The sequence below is a fragment of the Manis pentadactyla genome, chromosome 14 (assembly GCF_030020395.1).
Source record: "Manis pentadactyla isolate mManPen7 chromosome 14, mManPen7.hap1, whole genome shotgun sequence".
Taxonomy (NCBI): domain Eukaryota; kingdom Metazoa; phylum Chordata; class Mammalia; order Pholidota; family Manidae; genus Manis; species Manis pentadactyla.
Genome location: NC_080032.1, coordinates 23220851 through 23235839, shown reverse-complemented (window position 1 = coordinate 23235839; position 14989 = coordinate 23220851). Strand labels below are relative to the sequence as shown.

General features: G+C 48.7%; 1 protein-coding gene across 2 annotated transcripts; it reads left to right on the top strand.

Moving 5' to 3' along the window:
- Nucleotides 1–2235: 2235 nt before the first annotated feature.
- Nucleotides 2236–12686, top strand: MORN3 (MORN repeat containing 3). Of its 2 annotated transcripts, XM_057491487.1 has the most exons (7): nucleotides 2236–2592; nucleotides 3810–3965; nucleotides 7197–7354; nucleotides 8816–8975; nucleotides 11634–11818; nucleotides 12052–12138; nucleotides 12552–12686. In XM_057491487.1, exons 1-6 carry the CDS (start codon nucleotides 2439–2441, stop codon nucleotides 12130–12132), a joined length of 894 nt encoding a protein of 297 aa, XP_057347470.1. In that variant the 5' UTR covers nucleotides 2236–2438; the 3' UTR covers nucleotides 12133–12138; nucleotides 12552–12686. The 2 variants fall into 2 exon arrangements, 1 of the variants encoding a protein (XP_057347470.1); XR_005033327.2 differs by having other exon boundaries at nucleotides 11634–12138.
- Nucleotides 12687–14989: the final 2303 nt, after the last annotated feature.

Here is a 14989-nt window from a genome sequence, read left to right as displayed (position 1 = left end):
CTGAGGAGAGGAGAATGTCGTGATGAGTACCACAGTGTCAGCAACATGACTGACCAGAGACAGACTCTGGACTTTAGCTGGGCCAATTATGAATTTAGAATTGGGGTCTGGAAAGGGCCAATTTCTGTGTGTGATTGGAAACAATGTGACATAAGGGACAGCTATTTTCATCATGAGCATGAGAAAGCTGAAGGAGACACACAGAGGGATGTGGAGAGAGTAGCTTTGCAGTTGACAATTTTCCAACACCCTTGTATCCTTGATAAATTTCCTTTATTGGGTAGTACTAGATGGTGTCTCTACTTGCAACCGAAAGAAAGGTGAATAAGGCAAGAAGACACATTGTGCAGATTCTGTGTCTATCAATTACTGTCTACTGAGAGAGAAAGACATACACTCAACAAATTAGATATAAACAATATGTTAAGTGTGGAAATCAGAGCCAAATTCCCATTCCAATGGGAGTGAAGAGCAAAGCAATGAAGGAGAACCCACTGGTAATCAAAGAAAAGCCTATCAAAGCAAGATTTTTTTTTATATGAGATTGGTAAAAAAGCCTTAAAAACAATAATACTCCATGTGGGCAAAGGACAAACATGAGAAAAGCCAGACACTCTATTTTGCAGATGGAACTGGTACAATCATTTTGGAGGGCAATTTGGCACTATATACAAAGAACTCAAAAATGCTCATACCCTTTACCCATAATTCTGCCTCTAGGAATCTGTCCTAAGAAAATAAGCAGTGATGTGCTCCACAGGTATGTGGAAAGACATTCATCAGATCAACATGTATAGAAGTGATCTGGCCAGAGGCCAGACAAACACAGCCAGCAGGAGGCGGCTCCCCTGACAAACAGCACAGCAGGGGAAGGGCAGAGAATGGATCTGAGAAGAAAATGGCTGATGAGCAGCACACTTGCCCTTCTTTCATTCAACAAAATGTGCCAAGTGCATATTATATACCAGGACTGTGTTAGATATTGGGAGTGTGGCCTGGAATAAGTAGCACAGAGAGAGAACAGAATTTGGAACAAGATAGAAGTGCTTCTGTACATCAAAAGGAAGCCTGTGCTCCAAGAAGGCTGCCTGTAGCCCATACTATATTTTTGTGCAAATTAGAAAATTAGTCCCTCCAGGAGGGTACAGACCCTTGGGCACACAGCTTGGCAAGTAGCTGGGCCAAGCTGCATATTCCCAGGCAGGATACTATTTCCACTGACAGGCCTGGAGTCTGCTCAGTCTGTCTTACCCTGAGGACCAAAGACTCTTGAGCAGAAACCCCTGAAAACACATCATTCATTCATTCATTCATTCATATGACAAATATTTATTGAGTGACTATGAAGTGCCAAGCATTTTCTTCAAGATCCTTGGGAGACAGCAATGAAAAAAACATAGAAAATTCTCTGACTTCAAAAATGGTAACATGCCGGTAACAGTTGAATATAGGCAGAGGTTATAACAGGTATTCATTGTCCTTTATTAGTTAGGTTTTTCTGTGTGTTTGAAATTTTTCACTTAAAAGTTGGAAGAAAAAAACCTTTACTTTCAAAGAGACAGAAAATAAGTGTGTGTATATGTATATATGTATATATATAGTATGTGTATATATGTTGATAGATATAGTGATGCTAGGTGCTAAAGACAACATGCAATAAGACTGAGGCTGGGAAAACAGGTTAGGACATACATATGGAAATCACAATTTTAAATAAAGTGATCCAGAAACTCCTTACTAAGAAGGCTATGTTTGAATGAGACCCTGGAGGAGAGGAAGGAATGACCCAGGCTGCTGTCTGGAAGAAGAGATGTCCTGGCACAGAGCACAGAAGAGACAAAGGCCCTGAGCAGGAACATGACTAACTTCTTCCAGGAACAGCAAGGAAGCAAGTGTGTAGCTGGAACAGAGTGACATTGGGTGCTCAGATTAGGGCACAAGGTCAGAAAAGAAAAGGGAAGGAAGTGAGCATATGGCACAGGGCTTTGAAGGCTACTGGAGGGACTGTGGCTTTTTCTCTGAGTGACAAGGGGAGCCACTGTGAGGATGTGAGCTTAGGAGCTAGGACTGACATGGGCCATGGGACAACTCTCTATGTAAAATACATGCATCTTCCAGGGATGGAAGGTCTATGCAGCTTCCCTCAGACTCTCAAAGGAGTCTTGCAGAACTCCACAAGACTAAGAACTGGTGCGATGTTGGTTTCCCTTCAAATTGTGCTGCTTTGTCCTCGCAACTGGCGGAAAAGCCTTTAACCCTTTCCTGTCTGCTTTGGGCGTTGTATTTGCCCGGGGATCCCCAGACCGGAGGAGGGGACATCAGCTCTCTGGGTATACAGTGACCCACGACCCGTGGATACCAGGTCTCCCGGCTCGCCCACCAGCCTTTGGCCACCAGGCCAGGGTACCAGCAGACACTCGACCTCTCCAGACCCAAAGATGTCCTTCCCGGGACGCCGGACCCGCAGGAAGGGGCGGGCACTGCAGAATGGCCTCGCGGGGCCCCGCGTTGTCATAGCAATCCACGCCGGCGCCCGGACGCCGGAGTGCTTGCAGCCCGCGACCCCAAGCCTCTCCCCGCAGGGAAGCAAAGGTTAGCGGGCCCTGTGGGACCCGGTGGAGCTCCAGATGGAACCCCCGACGCCCCAGGCCATCTGGGCCCCGCCCCTCCACCTTCCGTGTTGGTACTGAGTGGTGTTTAGCACCAAAACAACCCGGGCAGAATCCGCGCTGCAAGGCTTTCTTTTCCTATAAGTAGCTTCTGTATTAAGACTGCTACCTCCTCTTGAATAGACCCTATTTTCCCCAAAGTGTTGGACAGAGATGACTTTATATTACAATGATGAGGCATTAAATAACACACAGTGACATCATAAGGAAGCTAGATTAGTTCCTAGGTTCCCTTACAATTCTGAATAAGCCAAGGAGTAAGTGTCAGTTTGGGGCTATAGAGCATTAACACGTTCCTGAACATTTGCTAATCTCAACCGTAAGCCACAATGCGAGCTAAGACTTAGATTGCTTTCTTATGAGTATATTAAATTTTTTACCTTCCCCTTACAGTACCTGATGCTAGCTTTCTACTTATAGTAATGATATGTAAGCTAGGAAACACCTCAGTCCTGGGCAAACTGGGATAGCTGGTCACCCTAGAAGCAGTATCTGTACTTGGTGCGCTCTCCTGACAGTTGGCAAACTGCTGCAAAGCTAGCCCCTGGACTTTTTCACCATCCTATCCACCAGACAGATGAGTTTGGACCAAAGAGCTAAAGTTCTGGGTGTTGGGCAGGGATTGGATTGGGGGTATGGGGGATGTGTCCCTGTGGGCTGTTGTGGAGCAGTAGTCCACCAGTCCAGAGCAACCTGGCTACCCCCACTCCCCTGGAGTGGACCCCAGTGCTCATCACTGGGGGCTCCAGGCCAAGTTCCAGCTTTAGGGCCAGCATCCACTTAGTTGGCCATACTGGTCATTAAATATATGACTGCTACCCCCTGCTCAGAGCAGGTTCATCCTGATGCCATCATAAACCCCCTCCTCAACTGGTTTCCCTGGATTCCCAAGCAATTGTGCCATCAGACATCCCCCAAGGGGGCCCCTGGAGAAGCAAGAGAGGGGAAAGCCAAGGGTCAGTCCAGCACAAGACCCCCTCAAGGGCTGCTCATCTGCCCTGGGGACTCAGAACACACATGACGCACCCAATCTGAGCTTAGGCAGGTGCCTCCCTGGAAGCCCCAGGATCCTGGCATTACTCCAGGTGCACTGAGCCCCTGAGGCCCCTAACCCTTTGCTAGCACTTTCTGGCCCCACAGAGGCAGCCAACATGCCTATCTCCAAGTGCCCACAAAAGTCAGAGCCCCTGTGGAAGGAGTGGGACCAAAAAGCCCAGAAGAATGGTCTGAGGCACCAGGTGTATGCTGTCAATGGTGACTGCTACGTGGGTGAGTGGAAGGACAACATGAAACACGGTGAGTGAGGCCCCTCGGGGCTCAGGCGGTGAGTGTGCGGTCTGGGCCACGGCAGGCTACCAGGTCCAAGGCAGCTTGCAGAACTCACTGGGAACATAAGATGTGTCCTTGAGGCTTCCCCAAGGTGTGAATGCTGACCTGGACAAGCCAGGGGCTTCCATATGCTGGGGCTCTGGAACCCAACTCAGTCCTGACTTCAGCTGAGCAAAGGTCTCAGGGACCAGCAGAGGACAAAGTCGCCTTGAGACAGCAGCCACACCCTGGGTTCTAGGGTCTCCAGATTGGTCCCTTAACTTTGGGACCTGGGATAAGCATGGGGCTGGCAAGCAGGAGGAAAGGGCCGCTCCCAGAAACCAGCTTGCAACTGGGATTCTGGTCTTCAAACCCCCTGACAAGGGGTCTGACCAGCAGGGAGTGAGGGAGGACACCACCCACCTCCAAGAAGTAGCTGGGGCTTCAACTTTAATTGGGATGGGCTCCTATTATACCAGCCTGGGACATGGGGGTCCCTGTGATACAAACTAAGCCCTGAAAGGGAGAAAAAAAAAAGGGTTTTATTAAAAAAATGTGGTATGGTTTCTCACTCCAGTCTTACAATTCCAGATTTTATGCTCTTAACTACAATTCTATCCTGCCTTCCAGCAGTAAGATCTTTGGAGTCCATAACCCTGTGTCAGGATCTCTGCTCCCCCAACTATGACCTTGAGTGATTCACTACAACACTCTGAGCCTCAGTTTCCCATCTTTAAAGTTGGAGTAATACCTGTCTGTAAAGATAAGAGATTATATCTATCAAGCGTTTAGACCAATGTCTGTGCCGAAGAGAACTTCTGGAATGTTCTCTGAGGGCTGAGCATGGCAGGGGTCACTACTCAGAGCCTTCCTTGTCCAAGCTGCCCTCCAAAGCTGACCCCACCCAGTGTGTGACACAGCACCCACCCTCAGCACTGGCTTAAAGGCCAGGCTTTACAAGGCTGCTGGGAGGTCTGTGCATAGTTAAAGATGCTTGAATGTGTGCTTCAGTCCTTGTGCTCAGCATATGGGGGGGACAGAGCCCTGAGCCCTGAAGTTCTGAGACTGGCTCTACCACTGAGTGGCTGTGTGACTTTAGGTAAGTCATTTCCCATTGTCTCAATTGTGGCTGCCCTATGAAATGGTGTTGTGGGCTGATGTGGACCTCTTGAGCCCTCCTTCTGTGAGTCCTGCCTCCCCTCAGACCCTGGAGGCATAGAGCTAATGGGGTTGGGGCTGAAGAAAGCAGACCTGTCAAATAATCCAGGCTTAGCTCCTTCTCTCTTCAAGACATGCCTTTTGACTAAGCTGAAGTGGGTTGCTGTGGTATAAGCAGATTGGAAGTGGTCCAGATAGTGGTTGTGCAGGGCAAGGATAGGGTTGCCTGGTGGTTCCCTGGACTGCTATAAATTCACTCCATTAACGTGTTGCACTCCTGGTCCTGGGCGTCTGGCATAATCCCAACCCTCAGGGTGCTTCTGGTCATAGAGAACCTGCACAAGAAGTAATTTCACAGATGAGGAAGCTGGGGTTCAGAGAGAGGCAATGACTTACTCAAGGTCACACATCTAAAAGGGGGGGGTACCAGAGAGGAGATGTGAAAGGGGCCATGAGAACATAGACAGTCAGAGAGTTAATGTCTCAGCTGAGCCCAGAGGGATGAGAATGATTAGCCAGGCAAGGGAGCACTTCTTCTAGATAGTGGAATCAAACAGAGGGATGCTTTGGCTTATGCCTTGTTTAAGGAACAGACTTGTTCAAGGAATAAGCCAGTGTGGTTAGAGCAGAAAGGGTGAGAGGGCAAGAGAGCTGGAAGTTCTGGAAGGAGGAGTGTCAACCACCCAGCACCTCTTAGGCCAGGGTAAGTTTTGCCTTTATCCCGGAGGCATACAATCTTATTGGACCAGTATGGGCCACATGCCCTTCACTGAACCAATCACAGTGGCCTGGGTGGGTAGAATACACTGATTCGCTAGGCTTACCAGAGGAGGCGTCATCCCGTTACAAACTTCAGAGGTTGAGCGTGCTGGAGGGCTGGTTCCCCAAAGGAAAGAAAAGTAGGAGAAAGATGTATGCAAATAACCCAATGTTCCCTATAATGTGATGGGGCCATAACTCAAGGGCAAAAGTAATTGTTGCCCTCTTTCCTATTTGTAGGCAATGTTATAAATGTTCTGCATATATTAATGAATTTAGTGATTAGAACAACCCCATAACCCCATGAGATATTCTTATCCCCATTTTTCAGGTGAGGAACCTGAGGCCCAGAGAATTTACATTACTTGCCCCAGATCCAAAAAGCTCACAGGGACTATGTTGGATGTGTTCCTGAGCTACCAAGGAGCCAGACATGACTTGGCCCATATTGGTACCCCACAGATATTTTGTTCATCCTTTCATTCAACAGATGTCTTTGTTCAACAAATATTGGTCACCTACAACGTGCCAAGCACATGGTTTTTTCGGTGCTGGGAATGGAGCAATGAACAAGAGCAGACAAAGTCTGTGCCCTCCCAGAATGCACATTCAACTGGAAGAGACAAAAAATAAATAATAAATATGTGAATTCTTTATTATGCTAGGAGTTGATAAGTGATATGGGAGCAGCGAGGGGTAGGACATGCTTGTAAGCTTAAATGGGAGGTCATGGTAGGCCTCCCGAAGAAGATAAAGATTCGAGCAAAGACTTGCAGGAGGCAGGGAGTGAGTGAACAGCTGGTAAAGAGTGTTTGGGTCAAGGGACAAGCAGGTACAAAGGTGGAAGCATATCTGGTGGGTTCCAGGAATGGTGTGAAGGCCAGAGTGGTTGGAGGGCAGATGGAGGACTCAGAAAGAGCTGGAGTAGTAGGAGGTGGGCCTCCATGTATGTTCAGGAGACCTGAAGAAATACACAAAGCTTTCTAGAAACCCTTGTCACCTGGTATATCCATTCAGTATTATTAAGAGATGAAGCTGAAGGGGCAAATTTCTGCTTGGGGTTTGCTATATCAGTCTGGCTTCACAACAAAGGGCTGGAGAGCTACTGCTTGTAGAAATTTAATTTTTTAAAGGGTTTTCCTAGGTGATAGAGGTCCAGAGATGAGGCACAGACCCTGTCCCAGCCCTCAAGAGAACTGTCGAGTCTAGGAGCCCTGAAGCCCAGGCAGACACAGTACCTGGCCCTGCACCCTCACCCCCATGACAGCCATGTCTGTAGTGTTGGCCCATCTATGTCATCAGGAAAAGGAAAACAGATCTGGAAGAAGAACGGAGCCATCTATGAAGGGGACTGGAAGTTTGGGAAGCGAGATGGTTATGGCACGCTCAGCCTTCCTGACCAAGAGATGGGAAAGTACAAGAGAGTATACTTGGGCTGGTGGAAAAAGGATAAAAAAGCCGTAAGTGGCTCCCATGATGCCCTGGGGCTTAGGCCAGGCTTGGGACTGGAGCTGGGGTGGGTATTGAGGGGAGGAGGACAGAGGGACCACATAGGTAGGAGAAGGAAGGGGTGGGGGAGTCCTCAAGGTTTCTCAGAACAAAACCCAGGAAACAGGAAGCTGGAGGAGAGAGCCCAGGGAGGAGCCCATGAAACCCTGTGGCTACAAGAAGCCAGCCAGGCTATGTGGGGGCCAAGTCTCCACCTCCTGCCCCCATTCATTTCCTGGCTTTCTTTTCCCTGGGCAACTCTTTCTCAGAATCCCCCTTCTGTTGGGCAAGGATAAGAGACAAGTAGGAAACGTAGGAGCAAGGAAACAGAGGCCACACCCTTGGCCAAAGGATGAGAGAGGAAGGTCCTGGTGGTAAAAGCCACCCAGACACATGGCCTCAACCCTTAAACACCTGAATCCTAACCATAGACCATGGGGACAGATAACAATACAGTACTGCTATTGAACAACTGCTATTGCAATCCTGGCACAGATATCTGGTACTTCAACTACTCTCACAACGTCATTATTATCGCTATCATTATTATCATTCCCATTTTATTGATGAAGAAGCAAGCTCAGAGAGGTGAACTGTCTTGCCTACCGTCACACTCCAGGCAAGTAGTAGAGCCCAGGATTTCATAATCTCTGCTAGCAAAGTGTTTATTGGCCATTGAGGAGAGAGATCCCAAAGTAAACAATTTATATTTAATATGGTGTTAAGATAGAGGTTTTCACAGGGAGCTCAGAGGAAGATAATTGAGCATTCAGGGCCGGTTTCCTGTAAGAGGTGATACCAAAAGATACAAAGAGTTGACCAGTGAGGGAAAAAGGAGAAGGGGAAGTAGGTAAAGAGGCAGCAGTTGCAAAGGATATGTCAATCAGCAAGGTGTGGAGCTCACAGGGTTGGTGGGGGAGGGGAGGAGGGAACCTTGGAGGTTATGTGGGGAATCAGGATTTTGTGGGGTGGACTTGGGTTTAACCCAACCTCCTAGGTTCGATCTATGCTGAGGCATGAGTCTCTGTGGTTGTACACTAAGTGTGGTGGTGTTCCTTTTTCTGAGAGAAAGTCCAGAGCTTTGATCTGATTCCCAAGGACATGGGCGATGTTTAAATAGGGTCAGATGAGAGTTGTGAAGATGGGGCAAACATGATCAGGTGGGCAATGTAAAGATCCTTCTAGCTGCCGTGTGGAGGACGCATGGGGCAGGGAGAATGGGAGAGTGGAAGAGGCAGATCAGTGAGGAGGGGAGAAACGGTGGGCTGCATGAAGGCGGTGGCAGAGGCTAGAAGGAAATGGACAGCCTGGGGGCTTTTACAATACACGACCATCAGCTTGGAGGTAGGAAGAAGGCCAGGTGTGTGGCTTAGGTGCTGGGGAGGATGGTGGAGCTTTCCTGGTGGTGGACAGGGACACTTTTGTGCTTTTAGGGTTATGGGATCCAGTTTTTCGGACCCAGGAAGTATTACGAGGGTGAGTGGTGTGGCAGCAAGCGCAGCGGGTGGGGCCGCATGTACCACAGCAATGGTGACATCTACGAGGGCCAGTGGCGGAATGACAAGCCTGACGGGAAGGGCATGTTGCGCCTGGGTAAGTGCCCCGCCCCACCCCACAGCCCCGCCCCCAAGGCCCTGCAAAGCCCCGCCCCGCGTGGCCACGCCCCTGCAAAGCCTGCTCCAGCGTGGGTTAAGGTGGATAACATGCCCAGATCGCTGCCCTCAGCGCGCTTATACTCTAACAATAAACATCAACAATCAAGGCATTTTGTTGTGGTCATAATCATCATAGCCCACATTTACACAGCATTAAACTCATTTAATCCTCACTACCATCCTGTAAAATAGGTCCTCTTATCTCCACTTCACAAATGCACTGAACACGAGGAGGTTAAGTCACTCACTCGAGGGCAACACGGCCTGTTAGTTGTAGATTCATAAGTACTACGGAATTCTTGAAAATAGGAAGGTGTGTTGGAGAGTGACAAAGGTGTTGGGGACAGGGACTAGACTGACTTCGAGTCAGAGCGCTTCCCTGAAGGGATGATGTTTGAATGGGGTCCTGAGGTAAGAGAAAGAGCAGATAACCTTTTTGAGCGAGGGAAGAACATTCCTAGGCAGAGGGAAGAGCAGCCAGAAAACCTCATGAAGGTCAGGGCCTAATCCACTCTCTACACAGCAACAAGAGTGAGCTTTTTGTAGTTTGGACCCACCTTCTCACTGCCCTGCCTCCGATCTTTCCATAGCTCCCTATTGCCCTCGTACCCAGTTCAGAGCCTGTCGTTCCTGCAGTCTGTGGGGCCCAGTCCTCGCCCCTCCAGTTCTGCCTCCACCCCTTCCCCTGGGTTCCATGGGTTTTGGTAATACAACTTCCTTTGTTTCTCCCACACTCCCCTTGCGCTGCTGTCCTTCTTCCAGATCTCTGCACTGTGCCCTCCTCAGATAAGCCTTTCCTGTCCACTCCAAGTAAAGCACATCCTCCTCATTCTACTCAGCACCTGCTCCCTTTTGCTTTCAGCACTCGGTATGCAAACTTGGGTGAGGTATTTTGCCACTGTGCCCCAATTTCCTCACTTGTAAAATGGGAATCACAGTAGACCCACTTCATAGGGCTGTGGTGAGGATTAGAGGGTCTGTATAAGGTGCTTGGAAGAGGGCCTGGCCCCATTGCAGGATGTCTATAACGCTGGTATCATTGTCCTTCCAGACAGTGAGCTGTATAAGGACTGGGACTGTGTCTGTTTTATTCCATGGCACTGCTTCCCATTGCCTGGCACATAGTAGGTGCTCTGGGTGAGGACAGAAACCGGAGCCCAGTCTCCTGAAAATCAAGACTCCAACTTCAATGCAGTTTGGCCAAACTAAGGCACTGGGACAGCTGTGGAGTGTTTTGGCTAGCAACTTCTGCCTGTCATTCTCAATCCCTTTTGCACCCAGCTCTGTGTCTGCTCTCAGAGAGCATCTACTGGTAATAGCCTGTATTTAGTGAGCACTTGCTATGGGGCTCTAAGTGTATCATTTTTAATGGCTTGGACTCTGGAACCAGGCTATGTTGGTTTAAATCCTGGTTCATGCTCTTACTAGCTATGTGACCTGGGATGATTTGCTTAAACACTGTGAGTCAATTTTTGCACCTGTTAATTAAGGATTAAAAAACTTAACTAGGGTTATTATGAAGGTGTAATGTTTATATTTGTAAAGTGCTTAGCATGGTGCCTGACACGTGATAGTAAATGTTCAATGATATTACTAGCTCACACTTACATGTAGCAGATGTAAGCAAACTATGGCTCTTGGACCAAATCCAAATCCAGCCCAACATGTACTTTTTATAAATAAAGTTTTATTGACACACTGACTTGCTCTCATTTACATATCATCCATGGCTGCTCTCACGCTGCAGTGGCATTATTGAGAATCTGCAACAGAGATCCTATGGTCCACAAAGCTGAAAATGCTAACTGCCCCTGTACAGGAAAAGTTTGCTGACCTCTGATCTAGACACCCACTACTCTTCTAAGTCCTTTTCACATATGGACTCTTCACAACAATTGTATGAGGTAGATGCTACTCCTATCCCATTTTACAGATGAGGAAACAAGACAAAATGGTTAAGTGACTTACCCAAGGTCACACAGCTAGTAAGTGTCTGAGCTGAAAAGTGTTAGCTTTATTATTATTTTTTTACACCACCATCACCACCAGAGGATAAGCAGAATTGATTTGGGATCAAGAACATGGGCTCCTGGGATGAACAGGCCTTGGTTTCAAATCCTGCCTTTGCCACTTCCTAGCTCTGTGACCTTGAGCATGTCAATCAAACTCCCTGCAAGCTTCATCTGTAAAATGAGTCCATCATCCTTCATAGAACTGTATTTCTGAAGAGTGAGGTCACAAATACAGCAAAGTACCAGGCACAGAGTAAGTGCTGAGAAAACATTGCCTATTCATATTATCAGCTATATTTTTTACAAACAGAAAATAATGTTCATCCAAGTTCAGGTAAGTCATGGAGGCAAAATGTGAACTAGGTCTGATTCTAGAAGTCATGGACACCCAGGAATAGGTCTGTCATCCCAGACCCCACTCCACCCAGCTCAGTGGTGAACCTGGATTCCTTCTGGCTTTCTGGTGGGCAATGATGTCCAGCCTGGAGGTGGTAGAGGGTCCAGCCCATGAGGTGGAGGGACTGGCCTGGTAGTCTGGCCTGGTTTGGTGTACCCCACCAACACCTTCCTGTCCTTCCCCCCAGAGAACGGAAACCGCTACGAAGGCCACTGGCAGAGAGGCATGAAGAATGGGTCTGGGCGTTTCTTCCACCTGGACCATGGTCAGCTATTTGAAGGCTTCTGGGTGGACGACGTGGCCAAGTGTGGCACACTGATTGACTTTGGCCGCGATGAGGCTCCTGAGCCTACCCAGTTCCCCATTCCTGAGGTGGGCAGCTCTTACCAAGGCTCTATGGCCACACCCAGGGAGAGACAGCAAACAGCATCCCCAGCTGCACCCAGCCTGGCCTGGCCCAGCCCAGCCAGGGAACAGACAAGGTTTTGTTTCAGTCAGGGCATCCCCAAGGAAGCAGGCAGTACCCCAAAGCAGGCAGCACCCACCAGGCAGGCAGCCTGCACCTTCCACACTCCCCAGTCCAACCCATTATTGTTTTCCTCCAGGTCAAAATTCTAGACCCTGATGGTGTGCTGGAGGAAGCCTTAGCCTTGTTAAGGAAGTCAGAGGATGAAGAAGGAAACTGATGCCAGGTGAGGGACAGGTACCAATCCACCCTCTGATGTGGCTGAGGCAGCTCCTGGGGTCTCCTGTGGCCACAGGGCTCAGGGACAGGACCAGAAAGGGTAGGCTTCTTGCCTCCTACAGTCCAACTGGTCAGTTTTGGTCCCTCTCCAAAACTCATTTCCTGGAAGACAAGTTCACTCCAGTTCCATCCAGATCCTCCCATTTGCACCCTGGGCTTGCTGGGAGGAACACTGGATTGGAGTTGGGTGGCCTGCTCACCTTGAATGCCCCTGACGGTGGTTTGCCCCAGGCCTCTAACTGCACATCTGTCCAGTAGGCTCTCATCCAGTCCTCACCCCTCCTGCTGTGGGTGCAAGAGGGGTGTAAGAAAGGGGTGCAGCTTTGAAACATCAGCTCCCACCACCCCTTGTTCCTGCAGAGAGAACACCAGAGCTTCAGGGGAAATTCAAACCCATGCCACCCAACTGCTTGGACTGGAGCTGCTTCCACTGAAGGGAAGCATGATGGCTCAGGCACATACTCAGCACCCTCAGAGAGCATCTCAACCTCCCGGCACCAGGCCATCCTTTGCTAGTAGGGGGCCAGTGTTTCTCTCCCCAGCTGGCCTCAGGGACCCTCTTGTTTAAGCCTTCATACTGGGCCCCGACCCCCGAGCCTGTGAGAATGAAGAACCTGTGGGCATTGGTCCAGGACCTATGGTGTATGGTGGGGCGTGGAGGGTGGGGCGGCAGGGGAGCCTCGGGTGGATTTCAGCTAGAGAAGAGGGAAGATGTGCCCATAGGCTGCATGGATTTACTCTGGGAGAGGAAAAGGTGGTGTCTCCAGGTCTTGACCTCTGAGCAACTCCAGAGAGGAGAAAGAGCCTGCATCTGATCACACTGATCACTAAGATACGGGGTTAAAACCTGACGTGGCTTTTCAACGCAGGAGCTCAGCCTTGAAATCCCGTGGGAGATAAAAGCTACGGATGCTCATGTCCCACACTTAAGAGATACTCCTGTCTGGGGTGAGGCCTGGGCCTTCAAAAGTTCCCCAGATGATTCTGTTGTGCAGCTGGGGCAGAGAACCCCGGACTTAACTGGCTTTGTGAACCTAAGCAAGAAAGTTCAGTTGCCCCATCTGCAAAATGGGACTTAAGAGATCTCATAGGGGTGTTTTGAGGATTTGCTTACAGATGTAATAACAACGAATAACATGTATTGAGGTTAATGGTGATGAGGTTAATGGTGAAGCAGGTATCTGGTAAGGGCTTTGCATAATTCTAGACAGCATTCCTGAGGTCAGGACTCTTACATAATGGTTAGGAATAGGAGCTCTGCAGTCAGACCATCTGCCTGCAAGTCCCAGTGGTGATTTATTAGCTGTGTGTTCTTGGGTATGTCACCCACCCTCTCTGTTCTCCAGGTTTCCTCCCCTCTAATATGGGACAGTAACGGTCCTTACCATGCAGGGTTACTGTGGTTACCATGAGGATGAAATGTGGTGTGGTTCTAATCCAAGAGTGATCTTTGTCTCCCTCCCTCCCTGGGGACATTTGGAGCTATCTGGAGATATTGTGGTTGTTACAACTGGCAGTAAAGAGTGCTCCTGGGCCTAGCAGGTAGAGGCTGGAAATACTGCTAAACATGCTATGGCGTAGACACTCTACAAAAGAATTTTTCAGTCCAACTCAGTAATGTAACCCCGATGTTTGTAAAGTGTCCTCATTAAGTGCCTGGCACATAGTAAAGCCTGTATAAATGCTGATACAACAGAGGTTCTCTCTGCTCTCTAAATCATAAGTGGGATGGTCTGACTCCAGGCATACTTCTGTCTGCACCTCTGATACCAGGAAGCTGAGCATGACCAACTTGGGACACAAGAATTAACCAAAAAGATAGCATTCACTCATGCCAGGCCCCTCAGGTGGCCTCTCCCAGGACCCCTCAACAACCTGAGGTGTCTGGCTGTTATTAGTGCCATTGAGAAGAGACTGAGGTTCATGCCACCAAGCTAGAAAGTGATTGTACTCAAATTTAGGTCTATCAGCTCTCATGAGGTAGAAGAGTGGCAGTATGAATACAGGCTACCATTTGTTAGAAAGAGGGTGTGTATGTGCTTGTTTATGTATATCTCTCTCTAGATGGGAACACAATTAACTGGCAAAAATGACTGAGTCTGGGGAGAACTGGGAACCTGGGAACAGGGTGGGAGAGCAACTTTTCACTGTTGTATTTGGAACCTGTGAATGTATTATCTATTCAAAATATAAATAAAACTAAAATGAGAGAAACTGAGTCTTTAACTACCAGTGTTTCCTAAATTGCCTGGATTTGAGAGTACCTAGGGTGCTAGTTAAATATAGATTGCAGAGACATACCCATACTAACTTGAATCTGAAACTCCAGGGGTAGGGCTTGAATACCTGCATTTTTCAAGTCAATCTGGTGATTCTTGAGTTCATGCAAATTTAGGAGGTTCATATCACCAAGCTAGGGATTATTCGTTGGATCCCAGTCTCTGCAGAAGCAGGAGCTATCTTAGGGGGTGCACAAAGACGCCCAGGTCTTCTCTGGGATGCAGTGGGGGGTTTCACACAGGGGCCTGCCCTGTCTTACTTGGTACAGGCAGAGGGCCATCCAGGGAGACAGGAGAGGGGGTTGTCCTGGTGCATGTAATGTGGCTCCAATAGGAAAAAGGAGGGCCCCAGCCCCATTCAGCCCACAAAACTCTGTTAGCATGTCTACGTCTGCAGAGATGGAGAAGAGCTTAAGGCCACGTTTTCCCCCAACCAACTTCCACTTCAGCCAGAGCACTTTGTTTGTAGAAAACCACTTTGTATACTGGATCACTGGGACAGACAGAGGTCTCAAATTC

Excerpts from the sequence above, each read along its gene's own strand:
- MORN3 (XM_057491487.1), top strand. The coding sequence starts at position 2,439 with ATGTCCTTCCCGGGACGCCGGACCCGCAGGAAGGGGCGGGCACTGCAG. Across the intron at positions 7,355-8,815 it reads GGAAAAAGGATAAAAAAGCC|GGTTATGGGATCCAGTTTTT; the intron begins GTAAGTGGCTCC and ends TTGTGCTTTTAG. Across the intron at positions 11,819-12,051 it reads CCCAGTTCCCCATTCCTGAG|GTCAAAATTCTAGACCCTGA; the intron begins GTGGGCAGCTCT and ends GTTTTCCTCCAG.